Source organism: Coloeus monedula, assembly GCF_965178545.1.
Source record: "Coloeus monedula genome assembly, chromosome: 7".
NCBI lineage: Eukaryota > Metazoa > Chordata > Aves > Passeriformes > Corvidae > Coloeus > Coloeus monedula.
In genome coordinates, this window is record NC_138787.1 from 13,391,004 (window position 1) to 13,412,951 (window position 21,948).

At 39.2% G+C, this 21,948-nt stretch overlaps 2 protein-coding genes across 3 annotated transcripts; one reads left to right on the top strand and one right to left on the bottom strand.

The window, feature by feature from the left end:
• Positions 1–737: 737 nt before the first annotated feature.
• On the bottom strand, positions 738–11,545 carry FASTKD2 (FAST kinase domains 2). 2 transcript variants are annotated; one of them, XM_082285361.1, is made up of 12 exons: positions 11,496–11,545; positions 10,102–10,869; positions 9,594–9,697; positions 8,045–8,153; positions 6,569–6,692; positions 5,294–5,433; positions 4,834–5,006; positions 4,286–4,449; positions 3,472–3,690; positions 2,481–2,565; positions 1,337–1,451; positions 738–877 (listed from the first exon to the last, which is right to left on the bottom strand). In XM_082285361.1, the coding sequence occupies exons 2-12, from the start codon at positions 10,759–10,761 to the stop codon at positions 758–760; spliced, it is 2,013 nt and encodes a 670-aa protein (XP_082141487.1). In that variant the 5' UTR covers positions 10,762–10,869; positions 11,496–11,545; the 3' UTR covers positions 738–757. The 2 variants fall into 2 exon arrangements, with proteins under 2 accessions (XP_082141487.1, XP_082141488.1); XM_082285362.1 differs by lacking the exon at positions 11,496–11,545 and adding an exon at positions 11,093–11,476.
• Positions 11,546–11,949: 404 nt separating this feature from the next.
• MDH1B (malate dehydrogenase 1B) lies at positions 11,950–19,020 on the top strand (the record flags this gene model as incomplete). The annotated part of the gene is made up of 9 exons (XM_082285242.1): positions 11,950–11,956; positions 12,114–12,268; positions 13,215–13,349; positions 13,498–13,640; positions 14,300–14,802; positions 15,767–15,908; positions 16,881–17,044; positions 18,133–18,272; positions 18,964–19,020. The coding sequence occupies 9 exons, from the start codon at positions 11,950–11,952 to the stop codon at positions 19,018–19,020; spliced, it is 1,446 nt and encodes a 481-aa protein (XP_082141368.1).
• Positions 19,021–21,948: the final 2,928 nt, after the last annotated feature.

The following is a 21,948-nucleotide window of genomic DNA, read 5'->3' on the forward strand; positions in this document are numbered from 1 at the left end:
GTCAGTGGGGATGCATCACAGTGTGTAACGAACAAATCTGAGTATTGCAACACCTCTTTGAACAGCAGTAGAGCTAATATCAGAAACAGAGAACGGGAGGCATTTTATAAAGGCATGGCAGATCTGTGTTCTTGTACTGAGAAGTACCAAAATCTATTACAGTAGCAGTGAAGCAAAGGGTTAAAAAAAAAAGCACACAGCAAACAGAACCATTACTGGCCAAAACTTCTGAAAACTGAGCGAGATTGATTTTTTCAGAAACTTTCTACATAACCAGATCTTTTAATATACCACTTAGGCTTAGTTATTTACTGATTTACCATATATAGTTCTGCATAAGGAACTACACAGGATATTGAGAGAGAATCCTTCTAGTGCCTACTTATAGGCCAGGTTCCAATAGCACTTGACATAGTTACATCTTTTCCCTGGCCCAGCTCAAGAGAAGAGAGAAATCTGATGAGGGGTATGCGGGAGGAGAAGCAAAGTACAGATTAAATTAAGACACTGTAACAGCAATAGATGTCAGGGTGCTTTTTGGATTAATTATTTCCTTTCACTAAAGAAAATCTGCTCCCACTTCACAAAAGAAAACCCTCACTATCAGCAGGCAGTGTTTGTTTCACTAACTTTTCTTACTCTGTAATATGGTGGAGCAGGCAGTTGTGAATAAAACTATTTATCTCTTCTGTTAAAATCCTTACAGTAATTACACAGGAAAAAGAGAAATCAGAAGACCCAAAACTCTTAGTTTATTTTAATTATTATCCTGCACAGTTGCTTCAGGAAAAGATACAGCATCTTCTGAATAAATTTTTCCTTTCAAAAACTCAACGGCATCTTCTTTTGTCATTTCCTGAAACTTCTTGCTCTGGATCTGTAAGAAAGGAAAAGGAAAAAGTACATTATTTCTATTGTCCAAACTACCCTGTCCTACAAACCAAGTGCTCAGTGATGAGAAGGCCACAGAAGTTGTTGTATTCTGAAAACAAGTTCGCTTGAATCATTTATTCTATAAAAATCAGAGAAATAAGCCAAAGACACATAGGTTTCTTAGATACAAAGCAATTCATGGCTTGATTTTTTCCCCCTCAACTATTTATTTACTGATAATAGTAAGTAGTAGCTTGTCTTCTAGAGTTCCTCTCTCCTTTCGCCCTTAATGACGCCACCACTACCCTCTAACTAGAAATGATACACAATTATCACTCTGGAGAAAGCCTACCATTCCTGGTGAACCTTCATGCTTTGTAGAACAAGGCCTCATCTACCAAACATACTCATCACTGTGCTGATAACAGTTTCAAAACAGAGACAGTAACAGGACTCTTCTTACCAGAATCACATGATAGCCCAGTTTATTTAGGTGCCGCTTCTTCATTGCCAGCTTTCCCTGGGGGTGTGTTGTGCCCAGACAGAAGGCAGACATAGGAGCAAACAGAAAAGCCAACCTGCAACCAAGAAGAGTAGGGAAGACTTCACTGTATAAATGCAGAATAATAATTTATAACACAATGACTCAATTATGTCTGTTAACTGTGCAGAATATACATGTCTTTCTGGTAGGCACAAATAGCAGGACTGCACAAATGTCATTATCCTCTTCCTTCTTCAGATTTAAGTAATTTTGACTCTTCTCTTCCATGAGCTTCACACAGGCACCAGCATCTACCCAAATACCTACACCAGAATTAAGTACTTAAATCTCCACTTCTCCCACAATGAGAAGGAAATAGATCATTCAACATTCTCCATTAATTTGACAGATTCTGCATTTACTTTGATCCTTTGCTAATGATATTCAGAATCACTTCCTGCCATAAAAACCTGCTTGGAAGGGTGAGGAAAGCTGAATGCCTTGGAACACTGAGTTTCTGTTACACAATTCACCAGCTCTCCTTTTATTGAAAAGCAAACTGTACAAAATACATTGCTGTGCAGTGATCCAGCAGACAAATGTTAAGTGTTACCCAATTCTGCTTAAGTATTACTTAAATGATGTATGTCCTGCTTCAGTTACTGAGAGGTCATTCTTCTACACAAGATTAAATTAATCACCTAAAATGTAGATATGATGATCCTTTTTATTCAAATTATATTTCAGTAGCTGAATTAACTGCCATAACATACCACTGAGATGCAAATTTTTGAGACTTGAGAGAACAACTGAATGTCTAATTAGACAAATACTTTAAAAAAAATTGCTATCTGCATTCATTAAGAGAGTATCAGATCACTGTGATGTTTCCTGCCTCTTTCTCTGAAATGTTAAGTGTTAGCCTCTGTTGGAAGAAGGTATCAAGCTGGATGGATTGTTGCTCTGTGCTGGCACGGCAACTTCTGCATATTCCAGTAAGCACAGATAACAACTGAGTTATTTACTTTGCTTCTGCAAATCAGTGAACCAAAGAAGTAACTGAATGGGACACATACAAAGAAAACTAGCCTGCTAGAAAAAAAATGCAGTCAAAAAAAGACACCTCTGAACACGTGAGTCATGATGATCATCAGTTGCAACTATGGGGAGCACTTTCTTTCTGTCTGAATCCATTCTGATTTCAAAATCTGAAAACAAAACAACAAAACATTTAACTCTGCAAGAGGTTAAAATTAATGTTCTCATTTGAACCCATTAATTGTTCAAATTGTTTTCAAATGAACAGCTCATTTGAAAAAGTTAATAGACACCACCACTGGTCTGTTTCTAATTGCTGTTCTCTTAATAATTGAATTATTACTGATAGCTTTTCCCTCCCTGCAACAAATAGAAAGTTATAGCTTGCCCATCTCAAGAAGAAATAAATTTGTTTCTGGAAACTGCAGATTTAAGTTTATGGAGTGAAATCATCATTTAAAGAAAGGACTCTTGATCACAGTCTGTCACACCTACTCAGATTTTCCTGCAATCCAATTCCTCATTAGAAATACTTAGGAAAAAAATTATTACTAATACAGAAAAACTGCTAAGCTAGGTGAGGTGGCTGGAAAAAAAAAAAAAAAAAAAAGGCACTATCAAAACATAAGAGAAACCAAAAGAAGGTCACATCCCATTTCATAAATGAAAGTAGAAACAAGAGAACAAAAGAGAACAAAAGAGAACAAAAGAGGACAAAAGGCAGCTGCTGTTTGACTTTGTTTCTAACATGATTTGTATTAAAATGTCAACTCTCTCGAAGTTGGCCACATTGGACTTAGGTACAATTAACATCTACTTGCTGATGCCTAAAAAAAACTCCAAAGCATTTTGCAAACAAGAGAAAATGTAAAAGTTATAGCAAATGGAATTAAAAACTTTAACAGAAGCATCATAAAAAGTAGATTCACCAATCAATGACATCATTTGTTAAAAGACTATCTTCAAAGTGTTAAACTTCTAATCACTTGCACCCTATGCAAATTTATTACCATCTTATTACTTTGTGGACTATAAATCCATATTAAAAATAATATGACAGTTACAAAGCTTCATACCAATATGATATTTGTATGGCAGCCGAACATTTTGCCGGAACATGTTCTCGCCTCCCAGAAGTTCTGTCAGTACCTCCTGAGCCTTTCTGAGATTAAGAGATACTAATGAGGATGAATTCTCAGTCAGCACAAATGCAGGCTTTGTGAAAGAAGGGCTGTCAAGTTCCATACATGTTTTCACACAGCGAAGCATCACTGCATTTTGTTCTTTAAGATCATCTGAAAAAGGTTACAAAAAATATTACATACAATGTATTATCACACAGAATTTTTCATTTTATTATCATTTGTAGTCTGTTCTAGTACAGCAAACTCGACTTGACTACTCTACTAGCTGTACAAAATTGTAACGTGGAAACCAAATTCTTCTACAAACCATTCCAAGGACCTTATTATAACTCAGAGCATTCCAAATCCCACTTTTACTCATGATTCCAGGTACTAAAGTTAGTTTGCAAAGGTTAAGACTTCCTATGTTTTTAAAAATGCCTGAACATCTATTGACTATAGAACTCCTGTCCCTTACACATTTCTACCATTTGCACAAATCCCATCTTCACCTCTCGCATTTAATTGCACACCTACTGTTAAACTGTTGCCACCATGGAGCCCAAGACAATAAGCCTGATTCCCTAGTGCAGGCCCAGGTCACTCAGATCACCATCACTACATTAACTTTGTCTTGAGTATTTCAAATTTAATATTAATCATGCTTGTGTTCTTTAATTTTGAATCTTTTAACACAGTTACAACCTATTACATACACAGGCAGACATCCTGTTTAAAACAAGAACATGACAAAGTAAGGTCTGACCTGACAGTGTAAGTTCATCCTTGCTGTCCTTTTGCAGCAGCACATCAAGTGCATGGTGGGGAAGATATCCTAAGATGCCAAGTGAATACACTGCCTTCAGCAGTTCTGTGCTGGAAATCTGAGGCAGGCACTTATTCAAGCAGCTATGAAGAGTCTCAAAAAACCTTTTCCAAAAGCACAAGAAAAGTATCTCAAAACACAAATAAGGCTATATAAAATACATATTTCAAACAAAAATACAACTTGGAAATCTTTATTATCTTGTATCATTGTATTTTGTGTTATCTAACACTAGATTCTTACTTTGAGGATACAGCTACCTATCAACAGATTTAGTAGCCTGGTCAGTCTAGAACCAAGGTCTTCATTTTCAGTTAAAGAAAAAAAAAATCATATTCAGAAAAAATGTGGAAAGACACAGCAATTTACCTTACAGATTAATTAAACAGGATTATGAGCTCTTTCACAAATGGAACCAAATACTAGTTGCCCTACATTACTCTATAATGACTATAACATTTTATCAGGCACTCTAAATGAAAACCTACAGATGCTTCTGGACTCTGGGAACATAGTTGAGCCGTGAATACACTCGAAGAACAATCAAAAGGTTTTTCAAGTTAAGGAATTCAGGGTCTTCTGTCACCTTCTCAGTAAAAATCTCCAGCAACTCCGTAGGCTGAAAGCCAAGTGTCTCGCAGGCTGAGAGAAAAAGGAAAATCTAAAAGAAAATATAGCTTTATAAGTCAAGAAAACCAGTGAAGTTGATCCTACCTGTTGACTTCATAGAACACATTTTTTAATGAAAGCAAATTTTTCCAAACTTTTGTTTCTTTACTTATCAATAAATAGAACAGCATTTTAAAAATGTAACTATCAACTTCATCAGATCAGTATTCATACAAATTTGTTCTCCAAAGATCAAGCACAAACATGAAGAAAGGTAAGACAGAAGCATCAGATACTCTATTAGTACCACTATACATTATCTGGTCTCAAATAATTTACCTGTCTTTTGTCCCAAAGGTAGGCAGTAGAATTAACATAGCCTGCTAATGCTGAAAACAGATTTACATTACGGTACTGGAGAGTGTGACAAGCTTCCAGAATGAGAATTAACTGCCGAAATGGAGCATCGTGGACATTTTCTGTAACAGAAGATCAAAGAAGGACAAATGATAAAAAGCAATGGGAGCTGTAGGTTGGAGACACTGAGATGTTGGGGGAACAGTTTGGTTAAGGGATGGAGGAGGGGAAAAATATGATAAGAAACTGTGGAAGACTGAGACTAGCTAAGCAAAGCTCAACTGAACTAAAACACATGAAGAAACTTGAGAGACAGAAGAAACCAAACTGAGCCAGAATCAAGCTACAATACATTAATCAGCAAAAGGGGACAAATTAACAAAATAAGCAAGAAGATTGTATTCCCAGCATGACTTCTGTTCCAGGATTTTTGATTTTCAGCATGCACTAAAAAAAATGCTGAAGAAAGTCACTGTTCCCTCTGCGTATGCCACCTGGCCTGTGTGCTGAGTGTGGTCAAAGTCCCATGGGAGAAGCCAGGATGTGCGATTAAACATTGTGTCCTAACATGTATGAACCACCAGGACACATAAAGGCTGTTCAAGCAGCCTCAACACTTCTGGGTCATTTCTATTAAGAATGCTATTTTGCTACCTTAATGCTTTCTGAGACACAAATTCTTACATATTTTAAGCATGAATCAACACATACTAACCACATATAATTAAGCAACGTATTGGAAAGGTATGGAGAGAGGTGAAAGCATTAGCTTTCATTTAATGTTTTTATGGGCTACAGCATGAGGTTAATTATTAAGCAGTACTCAATAATTAAATCCAGTAATCAAGGAAACACTATTTTCCCTTTAGTTTACCAACTAATCACACCAAGTCGCCAATCCATCCTGTAAGTTGTCAATTTCCAATTCAGATTTGTTATAAAATTTTATTTGAAATCTCTTCTCCTTGCTAGAATTAAGTTCTTTTTCTTAAATCCTGTGTACAGAAAAATGTAAAGAAAAATATGCAAATCAGGTAAATGTTAAGAAGGGCAGAGATGACAAGAGCTATTTGCTTTTATTATTGATCAGTAATTTTCTGTCCTGCTGCTTGTCAAATGGCTCCACATAACTATAATATCCTGTAAAACAAAGATGTTTCCTGAGATTTAAAGGAAATCAGAAAAGGGAGATGAGACAATAATTAGGAGGAATTTGGTATACAGAAAGGAAATTTAATTAACATATTTTTTTCTTACCCTGGATCTTTTTACTGCAGGCATTCAGGATTGGAAGGGAACAGTAATTCATTGCAGCAAGAGCCAAAAACATACGCAGAGCATTCGGAAAAGTCAAACCATCTATTTCTCTCAAAACTGCCATCTAAAGTGAACCAGAGTTTATTAAATCCTTCATTCTTCAGGTATATTATAATTGCTTTCTGGTGAAGACATTTTCACCAAAACTTTCCCAAAGTCCTTAGTTCAGATTTATATGAAAGAAAAAGAAGCAAAAAACAGTAAAAGCATAAAATATCTACACTTGATTTCTTAATACACAATTATAGCAGGTCAAATGCTCTAGAAACATGTCAATACACAAGTTGCCAGCAATTTGCCTTCATTTGGTTATTTTAAAAGAAAAAAGTCTCAGTAAAGGTCATTTCCAAATACTGTGAATACATATCTTCTACCAACTCTTAAGAAAGTAGCAGAAATAAAACAGACAGGGTTAACTTAAAAGTTCATAGTAGTCTAATTATGGTTTTGCATGTGCATGAAAGCTTTAAGCCTCCAAAGTGATCCAATAGTATGTGAGTGGCCTGTATTTAATACAAACACCCAGCTACAAATGTGCACTGAGGCAGGGAAGGTCAGCTCTGATGCCACGAGAGATTTCATTTATCAAAGCAGTAATTAGATTGATATAAATGACACTAAAAATGAAACTATAAAGTATATTGGTTATTAAAATACAGTATTTTTATTGTATATGTATCAGAGGTTAAATACAAAATGCATCTATGATAAGAAGTTACACTGTAAAAAAATAGCACCCTGTGGGGTCAGAAAATTAAGGGCTCCCTTTAGTTAACAAGTGCAAATGTTACTTTCCTCTCAGTTTATGATGTTTCATGAATGCTATTACAAACTCTGACATCAGAGCCCTTAGTTATGTGATGAAAACGCTAGCAGGTCCTCTTTGAAAGAAGATTTCAAAAAGAGTTTTTAAATCAGGGCACAAACCCAGGACACCCTGCCATAAAACCTGCAGCCTGCTCCCAGCCATTGTACTTCCCAGGAGACCTTTCACATACACAGAAAAACAAGACCATGAGCTTGGGGAGTTCTGGCGTCTCACTCCCACCAGTCCTCCTGCCCCCTTACAGTTACTGGACACAGCCCCATCACAGACCAGTTTTCTGTCACCTTCTCTTCAGTCACAGGCTGGGCAAGGGAATGAGGAAACAGCCTGTCAGCTCTTCTACGAAACACCACGTGGCCAGCACAGAGGTGAGGGCACTGCTGTTTTACTGCCTCAATTCCTTCTGTTACCAGCCTCCAAGTATAAGTTCTTCCTACAGATATAGCTGGACTATGATGCATATAGCAAATACAGTTACCTTGCTATTACATTTTCTCTTTCAGTGTCTGCAAAGAACCATACACAATTTATAAATGATGCAAGAGCATAGGCTTTTGTGGGAGTAAAAATGAGCCTCTAACTAACTTTACCTCTAATTTCTTTTTCAGAAAAACTGGAGCATCTTTTCCCAGGCATTTCATCAGGTTTTGCAGAATAAAGATGTCTCTGATACTTGAAATGCGCTGCTCCACTAGTAACCTGATGGAAAAACACACACAAGAGCTCTTCTCATTCCAGCAGAAACAGGTAAGTAGCCCCATTCTTCTTCACTGACATACCCCCCAAGTTAAAGCTGTAATCCCCTGCTCCTCTCCCACCTCCTTTTTTTTGAAATGTTGGCATAACTCGACGTGACGTAGCTGCAGCACAGATATTTTACACATGGAAATAATCATAAATGCTTTCTTAATGTTAATCCTGATAGATGAATGTTGCTGCTGATACACTTACAGCAGGGACACCTGACCAGACTGCACATGTGACAGTGCAAATATGAGTGCTGTTAAGCCTCAAGGAATTATCACCCTTCTGCAGAAAAAGAAAATTGCATGTTTTTATCTTTAAATCACTGATGGGCAGGCAAGTTCTGAAACAGACAGGAAACTCAAGAATGGACACAGACAACAAATAGATGCAAGTTAGGAATGAAACCAAACAAGCAGTGCTGTGGGCTGCAAGAACAGAAGGAGGTAACACAGAGATCATATGCACAAGATGAAAGTGCACTCTTAGCACCTCCTTTTCTGGCTCAGTGCGTGGTACTGTAATTGTTATGTCTGAACCACCCTTAAATATACCTATACAGGTAAATATGCCGACAAAAAAAATGAAGTGTCACTTTCAAAGGCAGTGCACTGGTCTGAAATTCATCCCTGCAAATGGGCCAGAGTTCCAGACATCAAGACAGAGAACTGTAGATGGGATGCCTGCTTTCCACCAGCTTTTAAGAACTGTGTACCTGTGCCTCCAGGGGAACCTGGCTTTTGGGTATCACTTCCACTTTCTCAAAGCAGAATGTGATACAGGGTCAAAAGTACTAAATCCATGGCAAGTTTTGTGACTGCTTCAGTAAAAGCAATCTCATGGGAGTGAGCAGATTGGTCACACACACAAACCACACTGGCCCAGAAAAAATTCACTACAGCCAAAGAAGTTATTCTGATAAATCACTACCCAGAGGCACTTGCTGGATACAACTAGTCTTCATCTGAATTTTTACTTACTAAACTAAAAGAAAATATTCCCAGGCTGTTAAACAATGTTTTTCATCATGAAAAATAAGATAGGTCCCTAAGTAAGATAGTCTCATCACCTCCTGTCTGCATACAGATAAAAGAGGGATAGATATGTGAAAGGACTTGATCAACATCACAAAAAAACACTAGTGGAGCTGCAGTCAGAACACAATCCCCTGTGGACCAGTCTAGCACCCTTTACCATCGGAAGCCCTCCTCCTTGAAACTGCAAAGACAGTGCCATAATTCACTGTCTAGCACAGCTCTTATCTCCTGTGATCATTTAAATCCTAACACCACAGGATGTATTTTATGTGCAGACATACCCTTGATGATTTCTAACAGGCATGCATTCAAACAACATTTAAATACGAAGAACACATGAAAGACATATTTTTCTCACTGTAATCCAGCTTGAAGAGCGCTCACATTCTTGTCTTTATCCATCCCTGCCAAAGTAGTTGCCAAAACTGAGATGCATCGGTTATCAAGCTGATTGAGCTTCTCCTGTTAAAAGTTTTGACAATGTCAGATTACTTCAAACCAGTAAAAGTTTCAGAAAAGAAAAACTGACCACTCTTACTCTGCACCTGCCATTTTTTTTTTTCCCCTCAAAAGTCAATTTACAAGCTTTAATCCTGCACGGACTCCACAGGGTCTCACATCAGTCAAATTTAGTTGATTTGAAAGGGTAATGATTTTTGAGACTTCTCTCTTTTAAATTCGAAATCAAGCAGTGGTTTCTAAAGTTAAGGAAATTAGAAGTCCACACAAATGAACTACGGGAACTGTTTCCATGGAACATCAGACTAAACCAGGGATATAATCCAACTCTCTCTGATGCTGCACAGCCTCCCAGAATTACCCATGAGGTTTCAGCCCAAATTTAGGAAAAGGATTTTCATACATACTTGGCACACTCTCACCAAAGTCTGGACCAGGAGCGTGTTCTGAGGCACGCCGAGGTGCACCACGGCGTGCAAGCTGAACACCAGGTCTCCACGCGTCATCCTGCGCGCATCGCGCAGCAGCTGCTGGCACAGCTTCACAAAAGCCGGGTGCTCAAAGATCAGCTGCTTCTCGTAGCGCTGCTGCTCTTCTGACAGGTTTTTGAAGAGCCTCCAGGCCATGGTTAAACAGTTTGTGTAGTGCTTAATGGAAACAGCCGCCTCTGCAGCCAAGTCCAGCGCATCGCAAGGACAGGTGCACTTCCGGAGCCTGGTGAAGAACAGGTCACTGTGATCCTCTACATGCTTCGGTTTGAAGCTCTCAGAACCATCCAACTTTTCAACTTCCAAGGAGCTCTGGGAAGCCTTCTCACTTACCAAAGCCTCTGCACCTGTGCTAAAAACATCTGTCTTTTGAGATAGAAATCGAAGAGATGATCCATGCAGAGAAGGCAAAATATTTAACAGTAATTTCCTGAAGTTCACATTTCCCAAGGGATCCCTGTATCTGCCAATCCATAAAATGTGTTTTCTTGTTGCGGATGAAGATTTGGGAGTGAGCACAGAACTGTACCTATGCACGCATCTAACAGTATTTAACAAATAACTTATCTTATTATTCATTTCTGCTAATGCCTCATGAACAGATTTGAAACACCAACTCAAAGTAAGGGATCCGGTGACATTCTACCAGTGGAAACAGTTCTGGAGAAACTGCACAAGATCACTCATCTGTAAAAACAATTGAAAATTATGGATTAGTTACCAGACTTTCAATTCCCCCAGTTTCAATTGCCAAATCTATGCACTTTTACAGGAAGGGAGAAGACTTGATCAAAGATCCCCGGAAAATGGTTTGCAGAGAGGCTTTTATTTGGTCTCCTACATTTCAGTCAAACATCTCAGCACAAGGACAGCCCGGGCATCAACTCTTGCCTCTTCTTTGCTGCTCTACCTGAGAGCTCTGCTGGGAAGCAGAGTGTTTTCCTAAATGACGTTTCCCCAGGCACAAGCGTCTCCCGACAGGGCTCTGGAGGGTCCCTGCAGACCTTCACCAGCGGGTAACAGCATCCCGCCCGCCAGCCTGTCCCAGCCCGCCTGCCATCCCACGGGAAAGCCGCCTTCACGGTACACCCGCGGGCGCTCACTCTCCCGGCGCCGGGGAGAAGCCGCTGGGTTCCGGGATCACTTCCCGCTGGCCCTGGGAGCGCTGCTCAACAGGGCGGGACAGTACAAAAGGACAGAGGTCTTTCGGAGGCTTCGCAGCGGCTCGGATCACGCAGAAGGAACGGCGGGGATAGCGCCGGGCGGGAAGGGGCGGGGAAGGGCCGGGCCGGGATTCCCGGCGCTGCTGTTACCTCGCACGCGGCACCGGCGGGACGCGGCGCCCGCTGCCCCGCGAGCTCTCGGCGAGCCTCGCGAGACGGACGGCGCGTGCCGAGGGACAAACTACCTCGGCGCGCGGCGCGTTGCGGAGCAACACCAAAGCGGCCGTTCGAGGGCGGCGTGCGCATGGCCAAGTTCGTGGTGGCGGGTGAGGGCGGACCCGGGACGGGCAGCCCCGGCGGCAGCGCCTTGTGCCGGGACCCCGGCGGGACAGCCCCGGCGGCGGCGGCACCTTGTACCGGGACCTGGGACCCGGGCAGGAGAGCCCCGGCAGCGGCGGCAGCTTGTGCCGGGCCCCGGGCTCGCCGTGCTTGCAGCGGTCGCCCCTCTCTGCGGGCTCACCCCCCGTCCCCGTCTTTGCAGCTCTCCGGGAGCCGTGTCCGCACGGCGCGGGGCCTCAGCCAGTCCCGCGTCAGCGTTCTCCCCATGAACCGTCGGTGACACTTCAGCCTCTCTGTTGCTGTCCCCCCAGGGGTGGCCTTCTCGGCCCCTTGGACGCTGGCTCGAGAGCCTGTTTCACCTGCAGAAGTACCCTTCCTTAGCTGGCTCGCATTAAACAACGTTTGGTTTTTTAAGCCCTTACCACTGAGTGTCAAAACCATCCATTTGTGTTGCTGTTGCTATGTTCACAGGTAAGGCAAACTGCCCTTACTATGCCAAAGCTGAACTCCTGGCTGACTATCTCCAGACTAACTTGCCCAACTTCACGGTTCACAAGATTACTCAGCACCCTGACAAGTGGGAGGTAAGGGATTGTAAGTCAAGTTGCTGGTAGGTGCCCCAGTGCTCTACAAACCAAGAAATGTGCTTATCCGTAGTATATTTCTTCTTCTCTTCTATTAGAGGTTTGGTATGTGGCTAGAGGTGCTGCAGAAGCAGCTTTGGCTGTGAGAGCCAGCCAGAGGGAAGGTTGCAATGTTTTGTGCAACTGACTTCTCTGAGTTTTACCACAGAAGATGGGCACAAAGTATGGACCAGCCTAAACGTGTATTATGTCAATAAAAAGTTCAGTGTGGTTTTGGTTGGTTGGTTGGTTGGTTTTCTGGTTTTTGGGGTTTTTTTTTAAGTATAAATGGCTGTTCAGCCTGTAAATCTTTTGCTCACTGTGATTACATATATCTTCAGAGTTCTTACTTGTCAAGAGCCTTCATCGCATTCAAGGGCTTTGAATTACAGTGGAAGTATGAAGTTAAATATTACATATTTGTTTACAATGTGGATGGGCCTTTCTGAGTACTTACACTGTAGACATGCTGCCTATAAGGCTCTGAAAAAACTGCAGTCTTATTCCATGAGATAGACAGTACTATGATATTTATTACCTCATATATTTTGCTTGACACTTCCACCAAGTAACTGGAACAGTTAAGTGAAAAGCAATTGACCTCTTCAGGTTACTTACCTAATGTGGCTAAGTAAGAATCCTCAGATTACTTGCTGCTTCACAACATTGCTTGTCTTCTGTATCACTAAGACAACTAAGTGAAATCAAGACCTTCAGGTGAGCCATCCCAGTGTATCACCGTACCTTGCTTTGTGTTATTCCCCCATTTTTTACCCACTGGTACATACATTCTGAGGCACCCTGTCATCATATATTGAGAGAAAATAGTAAGGATGCTTGTAACTGTACTGTTTAAATGTTATCAAATGTGAAGTATTAAAACATCTGGTGGGGATGTTTACATCAGCAGTGGCTCCATGACATTCGTGAAACAAATGGATGGGAACACAGTCAGTCTCCTATCATTTGGAGAGAACTGTTGGACCGTGGAGGGAAGGGTCAGCTTCTGGGAGGACTTAATGATTTTCTGGAATATGCTCAGGTAATAAGCTGCCTTTAATACTATAAGCCCATGTTTTACAACATTGTTGTTCTTTTTCCCTCCTTCAAATGTAAAATAAAGCTATTGTTAATGTTACCTTGATGGGTTTGGGCTGCCATTTGATTAGAGATCATCTTTTTGTTCTTAGCAGTATTATGGCATCACTTCAATGATGCTGAGTGAGGAAATGTTAGACATTGCTGAGGAGAACCTGCAGGCGCATCTTGAAATTGTAAAAGAGGATGAAGAGATTAAAAGTCTTATCAAACCTATGCAGATCTGGATCACCAGGTGAGAGTGGAGAGAGTATCTGTGAACTTTTACTCAGTTCAGAAGAAGGCACTTTTTCCTATCACGTATGACGGGTGTAACCATCTGAAGTTAAGCACAAATCCCTGTAATTTGATTATTTGACTTGAGTTCTGCATCCCTCACTATGAGCAAATTAGAAATAATTTATGCTTTTGTTACATTTTACACCAGTTCAAAGGAGGGGTGTGAACAGGCATCATTTAGACCTCAGATCAGTTTAGGGAAAAAACAAGTATTTACAAAATAAGCTAGAAATTTTGTAGTGCAACCATCTTGCATTAAATGTTATTGGAAATATTAAAGTAGGTAAAATCTCTTGCATCTTTACCTTTAGAATTTCCTGTATTTCTAGTAATCTTAATAGAGCACCTTAAAAATTTGTGGTTCTATAAAGACATCAATTTTTAAGTGACACCATTGAGTGAAATGCACAGGATGGAAAAGCCTTCAAATGAAAGGAGGACCCAACTGTTTTAATTCTTAACCTGTTAAAATGACAAAAAGAACAGTAAAGGATCCAAGCTAATGCTATCTTTAAATGTAATCAAGTACAAAATAAACACCTTTGTGTTTATGTAATACTTTCAAAGCAGCAGTGTTCCTTGTTAATGTAACTTTTCTACATATTCTCTTATCAGTGCATCAGTTCCAATCTGTTATCATCTGATCCCTCTGTTGGCAAGTGGAGAAGTGTTTGGGATGACCACAGAAATCAGTATCCATTTGCTTGACACTGACCAGTTTAAGGAAATTCTTCACAGTATTGTAATGGAAGCTGAAGACATGGCATTCCCACTCCTCCGCAGTATTTCGGAGCACACAAAAATAGATCAGGCTTTTATTGATGCTGATATTATCATTGTTCTTGATGATGTCCTCTTGAACCTTGAAGTCCAATCCCTTGAGAACTACATCAGAGAAGTGAGTGAGATCTGCCAAGTGTATGCTCCCCTGATTGAGAAGAATGCCAAGAGTGAGGTCAAAGTAATTTCATCAGGAAAAACCTTTGCAAACCTTAAGGCAATGATGTTAAGGATGTATGGCCCATCCATTAGGCCTGAAAATATCATTGCCATTGCGACATCCTGGGAAAGTGCAGCTAAAGCCATGCTGGCCAGGAAGCTGAATATGAACACAGCAGGTGAATATTTATGTGGCATTTGGGGAGTTCAGTGCACCTTTGGGAGTACTTATTTCATTCCAGAACACAACTGATGTGCATGCAGAAATGCACAGTGGTGCACCCACTGAATTTCATGGCTGTACAGAATGCCAGGGTGTCTTTTGCTTGCTCCGGGATGCAGCCCTGCCACTCTGGTGTGTATTTCATGCTGGAAATATGCTAAAGAGGACAGTTGTGTTGCAGATTGGGAGCTAGGACTTCAAGATTGCATTTGCACTTTGTAATGCATTGTTATTTTGGAGCTATGAATAAACATGACAACATAATGCTGTGCAGATAATGAGAGTAAAGTAGAACTGTGTTGTAGTATTTTTTTGAGGTTAATTAGTTTTCATTCTCAGGTCAATTTTTATAGCTTGGTTATATTTGCACAGTTCTGCACTGCATAGCAAAGGTGTGCTCTGACAGCCTGCTCAGCATCAGTATTCTGTAAGTGTTGCATAGGTAGAACTGGTCATTGATGACAAGTCTAGATATTTTGGAGTCTAATAAAATAGAAAAGCAAGTTAATAGGCTGAATAGCCTATCAGCAGGTTATTTGAAAAAATCCTTTTGCACCAAAGCAGGTAGTTTTTATTTTTTTAATGAATGTTTTTATTGTTTATGTATTTGTTTTTACAGGATTTTAAAAGGAACATTGCTGTATGTTTGCAATATGATTTGTTACTGTTTTTAAGAGTTGAGTATTTACTAGATTTTGTCTATTATTTACAGTAACATGATATAAATTAAAGTTCCTTTTTCAGCTTGTGATGAGGTTTCATATGTTATGGAGAACTTGGTTGCATTTTTCAGATCAAATAATTTCTGGTAGCAAGGCAGGGCACTGATTTGAGTAATTCATCTTGAAAGGGATTTCAGAAGCCTATTTTTCTGAAAGTATTTGTCTCTTCACTAATCTATGTATTTTCCTTTGTTACAGGAGTTAAAGATGTGATTGTTTGGGGCAATATTACTGGCTCTAACTACATTGATTTTTCACATGCAAAACTTTATGGATATGACAGTGCTATTTGGGGCCCTGCTAATTTTCAACGTCCTTTGTTGAATATGATTTACGATAGGTACAGTACAGATTTGTTTCTTTAAAGTAAAATTAAATAACTGCTTTTAATCCATGTTTATCTGAACCATGTAATAAAGCACCAAGAAAGGTTTTTGTTTTCAAGATTTGTCTTTACCAATTGGCACTATACATAAAGGAAAACACAAGTTGAGCTACTCCATCTGCAAAAGAAGTTGAGTAGTTCCTAGTGCTGTACATAGTTCTGACTCTCCTGCCCCACTTTGTTTATAACTATATTTTTCCTACATTTTAAGTGGGTTTCTCTTCTATCATGAGCAGTTTATAAGAAGTAATGAAAGTCCAGGTAGTGACTTAGATGTCTAGTTTGCATGAAGAAACTTTGAAATAGTATTAAACAGATACTTGTACCTGAATTACATGGAATAGGCCTGAGCATATTAATGTTGTCAGTTTCCCAAAACGGATGATTTGTTAACATATGTGAAAAGGATACCTGGCAGCTAGATAGCTTCCTGTGTAAAGAAGAGTAGCAGAGAAAGGGTGGGTGCAGTGAGAGGGCTGCAGGTGTGACATACACCCAGGCCTGGCTATCTGGAGCTCCCACTCTGGTCTAGACTGCATTTACTGGAGAGCAGACATTTCTTTTGTTCTATGCTTGTACTGAGCCTCACATGGTTCATGGCTGGGTTCTTACATAAGACAGTAATATATAAATTACATATAAAATACTAAGTTACACAGAATACAAATTACAATGATAATTGAGGTTTTTACTTGAGTAAATGACCTAACTTTCATAGAAAAGTAGTACTTGTTGTTACTTTTTAAGCTACTTTTTGTTAGACCATTTTTTTTCTCTGTCTGTAAATGCCATGCCTTCAGCAGCGAAGTTTGAGTAAGTGTTGACTATTTTCTTTCCTCATGTTTAGTTCTTTTTTTCCCTAGGAAACTACTCTTCCTGCAGTCATCTTAGTTTTTCATCCATTTTTTCCCATTTTTTTGTTGGTAGGGAATGGATCCATTCAGAATTCCTATCTGCACAGAGTACACTGAGTTCCCGGGTGTCTCGTTGTACAGGAATGTTACCTGCTCATGCAGTAGCCACTGTACTGCGATATTGGTACCATGGCTCTCCTTCTGAGGAGATCATTTCTGTGGGAATACTTAGTGAAGGTAAATCTGTTTTTGCTTCACATATTCTCTTGTAGCTTTACCCTGCATATAATAGCTTTCCCCTATCTATAATGTTATTTTTTAATCAATATTTTTAATTTAATAAAAACTTGTTAAACGAGTCGTGAGGCTAAGAGTTTGTTTCATGATAAGAGCTTCAAAATCTAACAGATGATACTCACTTTTTACAGGCATCTCTTAGGTTAATATTGTCTTTTTGCAGATGATCTCTTAGTTTTTTAGTTAAAATGCTTTTCTGATGTGTGTGTTTTGTGCAAGAACTCTTTATATCTCTTAGAGCCTAGGCTATACTTCTTGTGTAGTTATGTGAACCAATAAAAGGAATATTTCACAGCAGCCATTTAACCCTTATGAAATAAATAATTTTCCCCCTTTTTTAAGATGTACAACTGATCCAGCAGTTGTGTTACTACACAGGAAAGACACCTGTTGGAGATGGTCCAGAGGAGGGCCAGACAAAATCATCATGGGGATGAACACCTCTCTTATGAAAATAGGCCGAGACAGTTGAGGTTGTTCAGCCTGGAGAAGAGAAGGCTCTGGGGAGACCTTATGGCACCTTCCAGTGCTTAAAAGTTCTTATAAGAAAGATGGGGACAAACGTTTTAGCAGGGCCTGTTGCAATAGGTCAAGGGGTAATGGATTTAAAGTGAAGGAGGGTCAAATTAGATTAGATTTTTACAATGAGTATGGTAAAACACTGGAACAGGCTGCCCAGAAAGGTGGAAGATGCCCCAACCCTAGAAGCATTCAAGGTCAAGTTCGATGGGTCTCAGACACATTTGAATATGTCCCTGCCCATGGCAGGAGGGTTGTACTAGAGACCTTTAAAGGTCTCTTGCAGCCCAAACCTGTCTGATGCTATGATTCATGTACATTTAACTAAAGGACAAAGTTACAGTAAAAGGGACTTTCATTTTTGAGTTGTAGATTGAAAAAGGCAGTCTCCATTTATAATGAGATCTGGTAGTTGCAGACTTCTGCAGGTCTGTAGGACTTAATGTCAACACTGGTGAGGATGTAATCAGAAATAACATGTTTTGTCATTTTGTCCCCCTCTTGTTCAGGTCAGTTTTGCATTCCTGAAGGAATTGTCTTCTCTATGCCAGTGAGGTTCCAGAATGGTAACTGGGAAGTCATGACAGAAGTAGAAATTAATGAAACGACCCAAAAAGTTCTGGGACGCTTATCCCACGAGCTGGTTCAGGTGAGGATTTCTTGAGTCTCGTGTATGCCCATTCTGCCACCTATGGGCATGTTGTGATGCAACTTTGAACACTGAGACGTTTAAGTGTTAGATGTACAAACTGCACACATGCACTTATGCATGGTAGAGACCGGGTATTTATAAGTGTAAGGTAGTATTTGTGTATTGAGATGAACAGACATTTCTTCTGCCAAAAAGGAGATGATAAAATAAGTTTACTTATAAAAGTATAGAATTTGCACTCCAAAGTTCTGCAGGCTTTTGCAAAACAGAAATATTACCTTTAATTTAATATTTCCACATTTTGTGCTGATTTTGCTTATGTGGTATTCAGAGTATTTCTATGCCAGAAGATGTATGTTTTGGCATTTTTATGGCTGTGACTCTGCATGAATGAAGGCCAGACCTTACTAGAATTAGGGATTTTCAGAAAATACAAAATCATTGAGCACTAATTTAATCATAACCTTCTTGTCACTTAGTGAGGCAAAAAGAAACTATTTATACTACTGAAATATTAAAAAAGACTGGTCCCAAACTCTACATTCTAGCTTTAATCAGATTTTGTGATCTTCAGTCATACTAGTAATGTATAAGAATTATTTTGTTTTAACATATTTTAAGTTTGTGCTAGAAATTATAGCAGATTAAAAGAATGGATGATATTAAAAGCGCTTTTTTTTCCATTTAGGAAAAGCTCGTTGCACTAAAGGAAATAAGCGAAATGCATCCATATGAAGCAGAATAAAAACTCCACATCTTCTCCCAAGTGTTTCTGTGCTGCTTTTCCTATTTAATTTGCTTTTCAAGTTCTCTGTCCTCCTTCATCAGAAAAATAACAGATGAACACTAAAGCATGTTTTAGTTTTGTTTTTTCACTTTTTCTCCATTTTCGAGTTGTGAAATTCCTGCACTTTTCTAATGTTCAAGCCATTTTTTCCTAGTTTTCATTCCTACAGACCTTTTCCCTGGTTTGTTTTCTTTCCCCCTTCCTTCAGATTGTTTCCACTACTTTTATATCAGCCCTTTCTATACTATGAACTGTTCTTCTCCATTAAGGGCAGGCTGAAGAATGGGGAAAGTTTGGAGCTGATGCCTAGAGTCTCTTCTGAGTACAGAGCCTTTTGGTTATCCATGCTTGTTTCTTGGGAAAGGGCTACAGACACAATAAGATATTCCTGCTGAATGCAAAGTTTAATTATTTGGCTAATCATGACCTTGTTTAACCCAGATGGGGGATTCCCAATTAGATAAGTGTGGTAAGTGTCCTTCCCTGTCTGCTCTCTACTTGTATGGCACTGCTGTTCTATAGAGCTGTTCCATTCCTCTTGTGTCAGCGTTAAATGCTAAGCAGAGGCCTTACCACTACTAGCAGTGTTGTGCTTGGTTGTGGCGTTCTCTTGTGACATTAGTATCAGGTGTTCAAGTATTCCCAAAGTGCCCTGCTTCTCTCCTTGCATGTGGAAGTATTCTAGGAGGCTAGCAAAAATAACTCATGTTTTTGCTTTTTTTGACAGAAATGGAAACCTTGCCTACTGAGTCACTTTAGAGACATTCTAGAGTTGTCTGGAGGAGAAAATGCTGGAAATTCCCATATTAAAATAAGGTTTCCATTGCTCAAAAGAGCAAACTACAAAGAAAGTCTAAGCATTGCTGTAGTTTTTGCAGTATCTTCCTCATTAAAAAAAAAAAACAAACCAGGAAATCTCTAGGTTTTTCAGTTATTCATATAAATATGAATAGTCATATAAATATTCAATAAATATTTGAAATAATTTCAAATATTTCAAAGCCAGTGTGAATATAACATTTTTAACCTGTAGACCAAAGTAAAATTCCTACTGATTTTAATGAGTCTAGGATTTCATTTGCATCCAACAACTTATTTCTTCAGACCAAAAAACTATTGCAAAAATGTGCTTTAATGCCTAAAATGTTCATGTGAAGATTTTGAGCAGGATTGTCACATACAGAGTAGCAATTTTATAATTCCAAATTTTTTTTTTTTCAGAGGTACTGAAGCACAGTACTTTTGTAATAAAATATCTTCTTGGGCAAAAATGATTTTTAACACAAAAACATAAGTTCATACATCTCCTTAGTGACAAGATTATCTTTGTTTCCATGTTTTTTTAATTTACTGCATGAGTTTCAAGGGAATACTCATGTGTTTTAAGTCAAATGTAATTAAATTCTTGTTTCAACAGAATTGTTGAGGAACCGCTTTCACTTGCATGTCTTTGGTGTCTTAAATGATGGAAACCGTGTTAATGAAATGTTACTGTACTCGCTAACTTTTTATCAGATATGTTTAAAGCAAAATAGAAAGCTTCCTGTTCTTTGAATCAGTTACATATAGTTGCAATAAGTTCTTTATTTCTGTTCGAATGGAGGTTCAAGCTCTGAATAGGGGTAGACTTCTTATATGAGGAAACCAAGAGAAGTTACTGGCTGGTTAGGACAGGACTAGGAGGGATGTCTCACTGGTCTTAGAAAGAGGAGCTCAGGAAACTGGGTTGTCACAAGGGATCTGGAAGAATGTGCAGGTTTATGTGGGGTGTATATAGGAGAAGCAACATTTAGAGGAACTGAGATATTATTATAAGTATCTTCATGGAAGAGTTCACATGGAAATTGTAGAGGCAGGTGTTGTAAAGAGTCTTGAAGAAAGGGGTTAGGAATCATTCATTTCATGAGGAAGTGGTCTCCAGGGAATTAGTTTCCAGTAGTATATGCACAGAAGATTAGCTGAGTTTCTGAGGAGCATCTGGAGGCAGATGTCTCAGGAGAACATAGCAGGGAGAGATGCTACCAGTAATCTCTACAAAATACCTGGTTTTTCTGCAACTCCTTCTCCAAGACAGAAGAGGAAAAGTTAGCTTCTCTAATGTGTATTTACATTTGGGCTTTTTCTATATGAACAGGCTTTAGCAGTCTTACTCTTTGAATTATTTTATTCTGCCTGTGGAGATAGTTCAAACAAGCTGCAGTTCATGCACCAACAGTGCACAGCTGTTAATGAGAGGGAAAATAACTGTTCCTGCAATGTCTTAGTAGGCTTATCTGGCTTCTGAGTCACCAGCTGAAAACCTTTCTTCTCAGAGGCTGAGAGTAGAAAGAAAAAACTGTTTGGGATGTCTCATGTATCCTAAATTATTCTAACTGGATTTGTCTAGTGGTCTGCAGGGAGATTCAGGTCTTTCCTCATGGAAGCATAAGTGAATGGAAAAGTTTCTTTTCCTAGCTTTTGCTTAGGAGAGAAAGAAAGAATAAAAATAATAGGAAAGCTAAAATATGGTAACATATTCAAAGTTGGTTGCAGTTGTAACGCAGTGATTGACTTAGTCATCACTAAGTTTGGGTTTTCTATAAGTAATAAGCAATTGCTGGTACACATGTTTTCACAAGTTACTAAGTAGTGTTATGTATGCAGGATATTCGTGGTATTGATGACTCCTACTACCTGATATTAAAGTAACTGTTGAAAAATTTTTGAAAAAGGGCTTTAAGCTAAATGTGTGTCTTACAATGTTATATATAGATTCCTCATAAACCCTAGCATTTGGGTGTACTGAAGAGCTTTCTGGTGGGTCTGAACAATTCTTATTCTAGGACTTTACCACTAGGGCTTACTGTTTTTCTTCTTTGTACAGCTGCCCCAACTCTTTGTTACAGC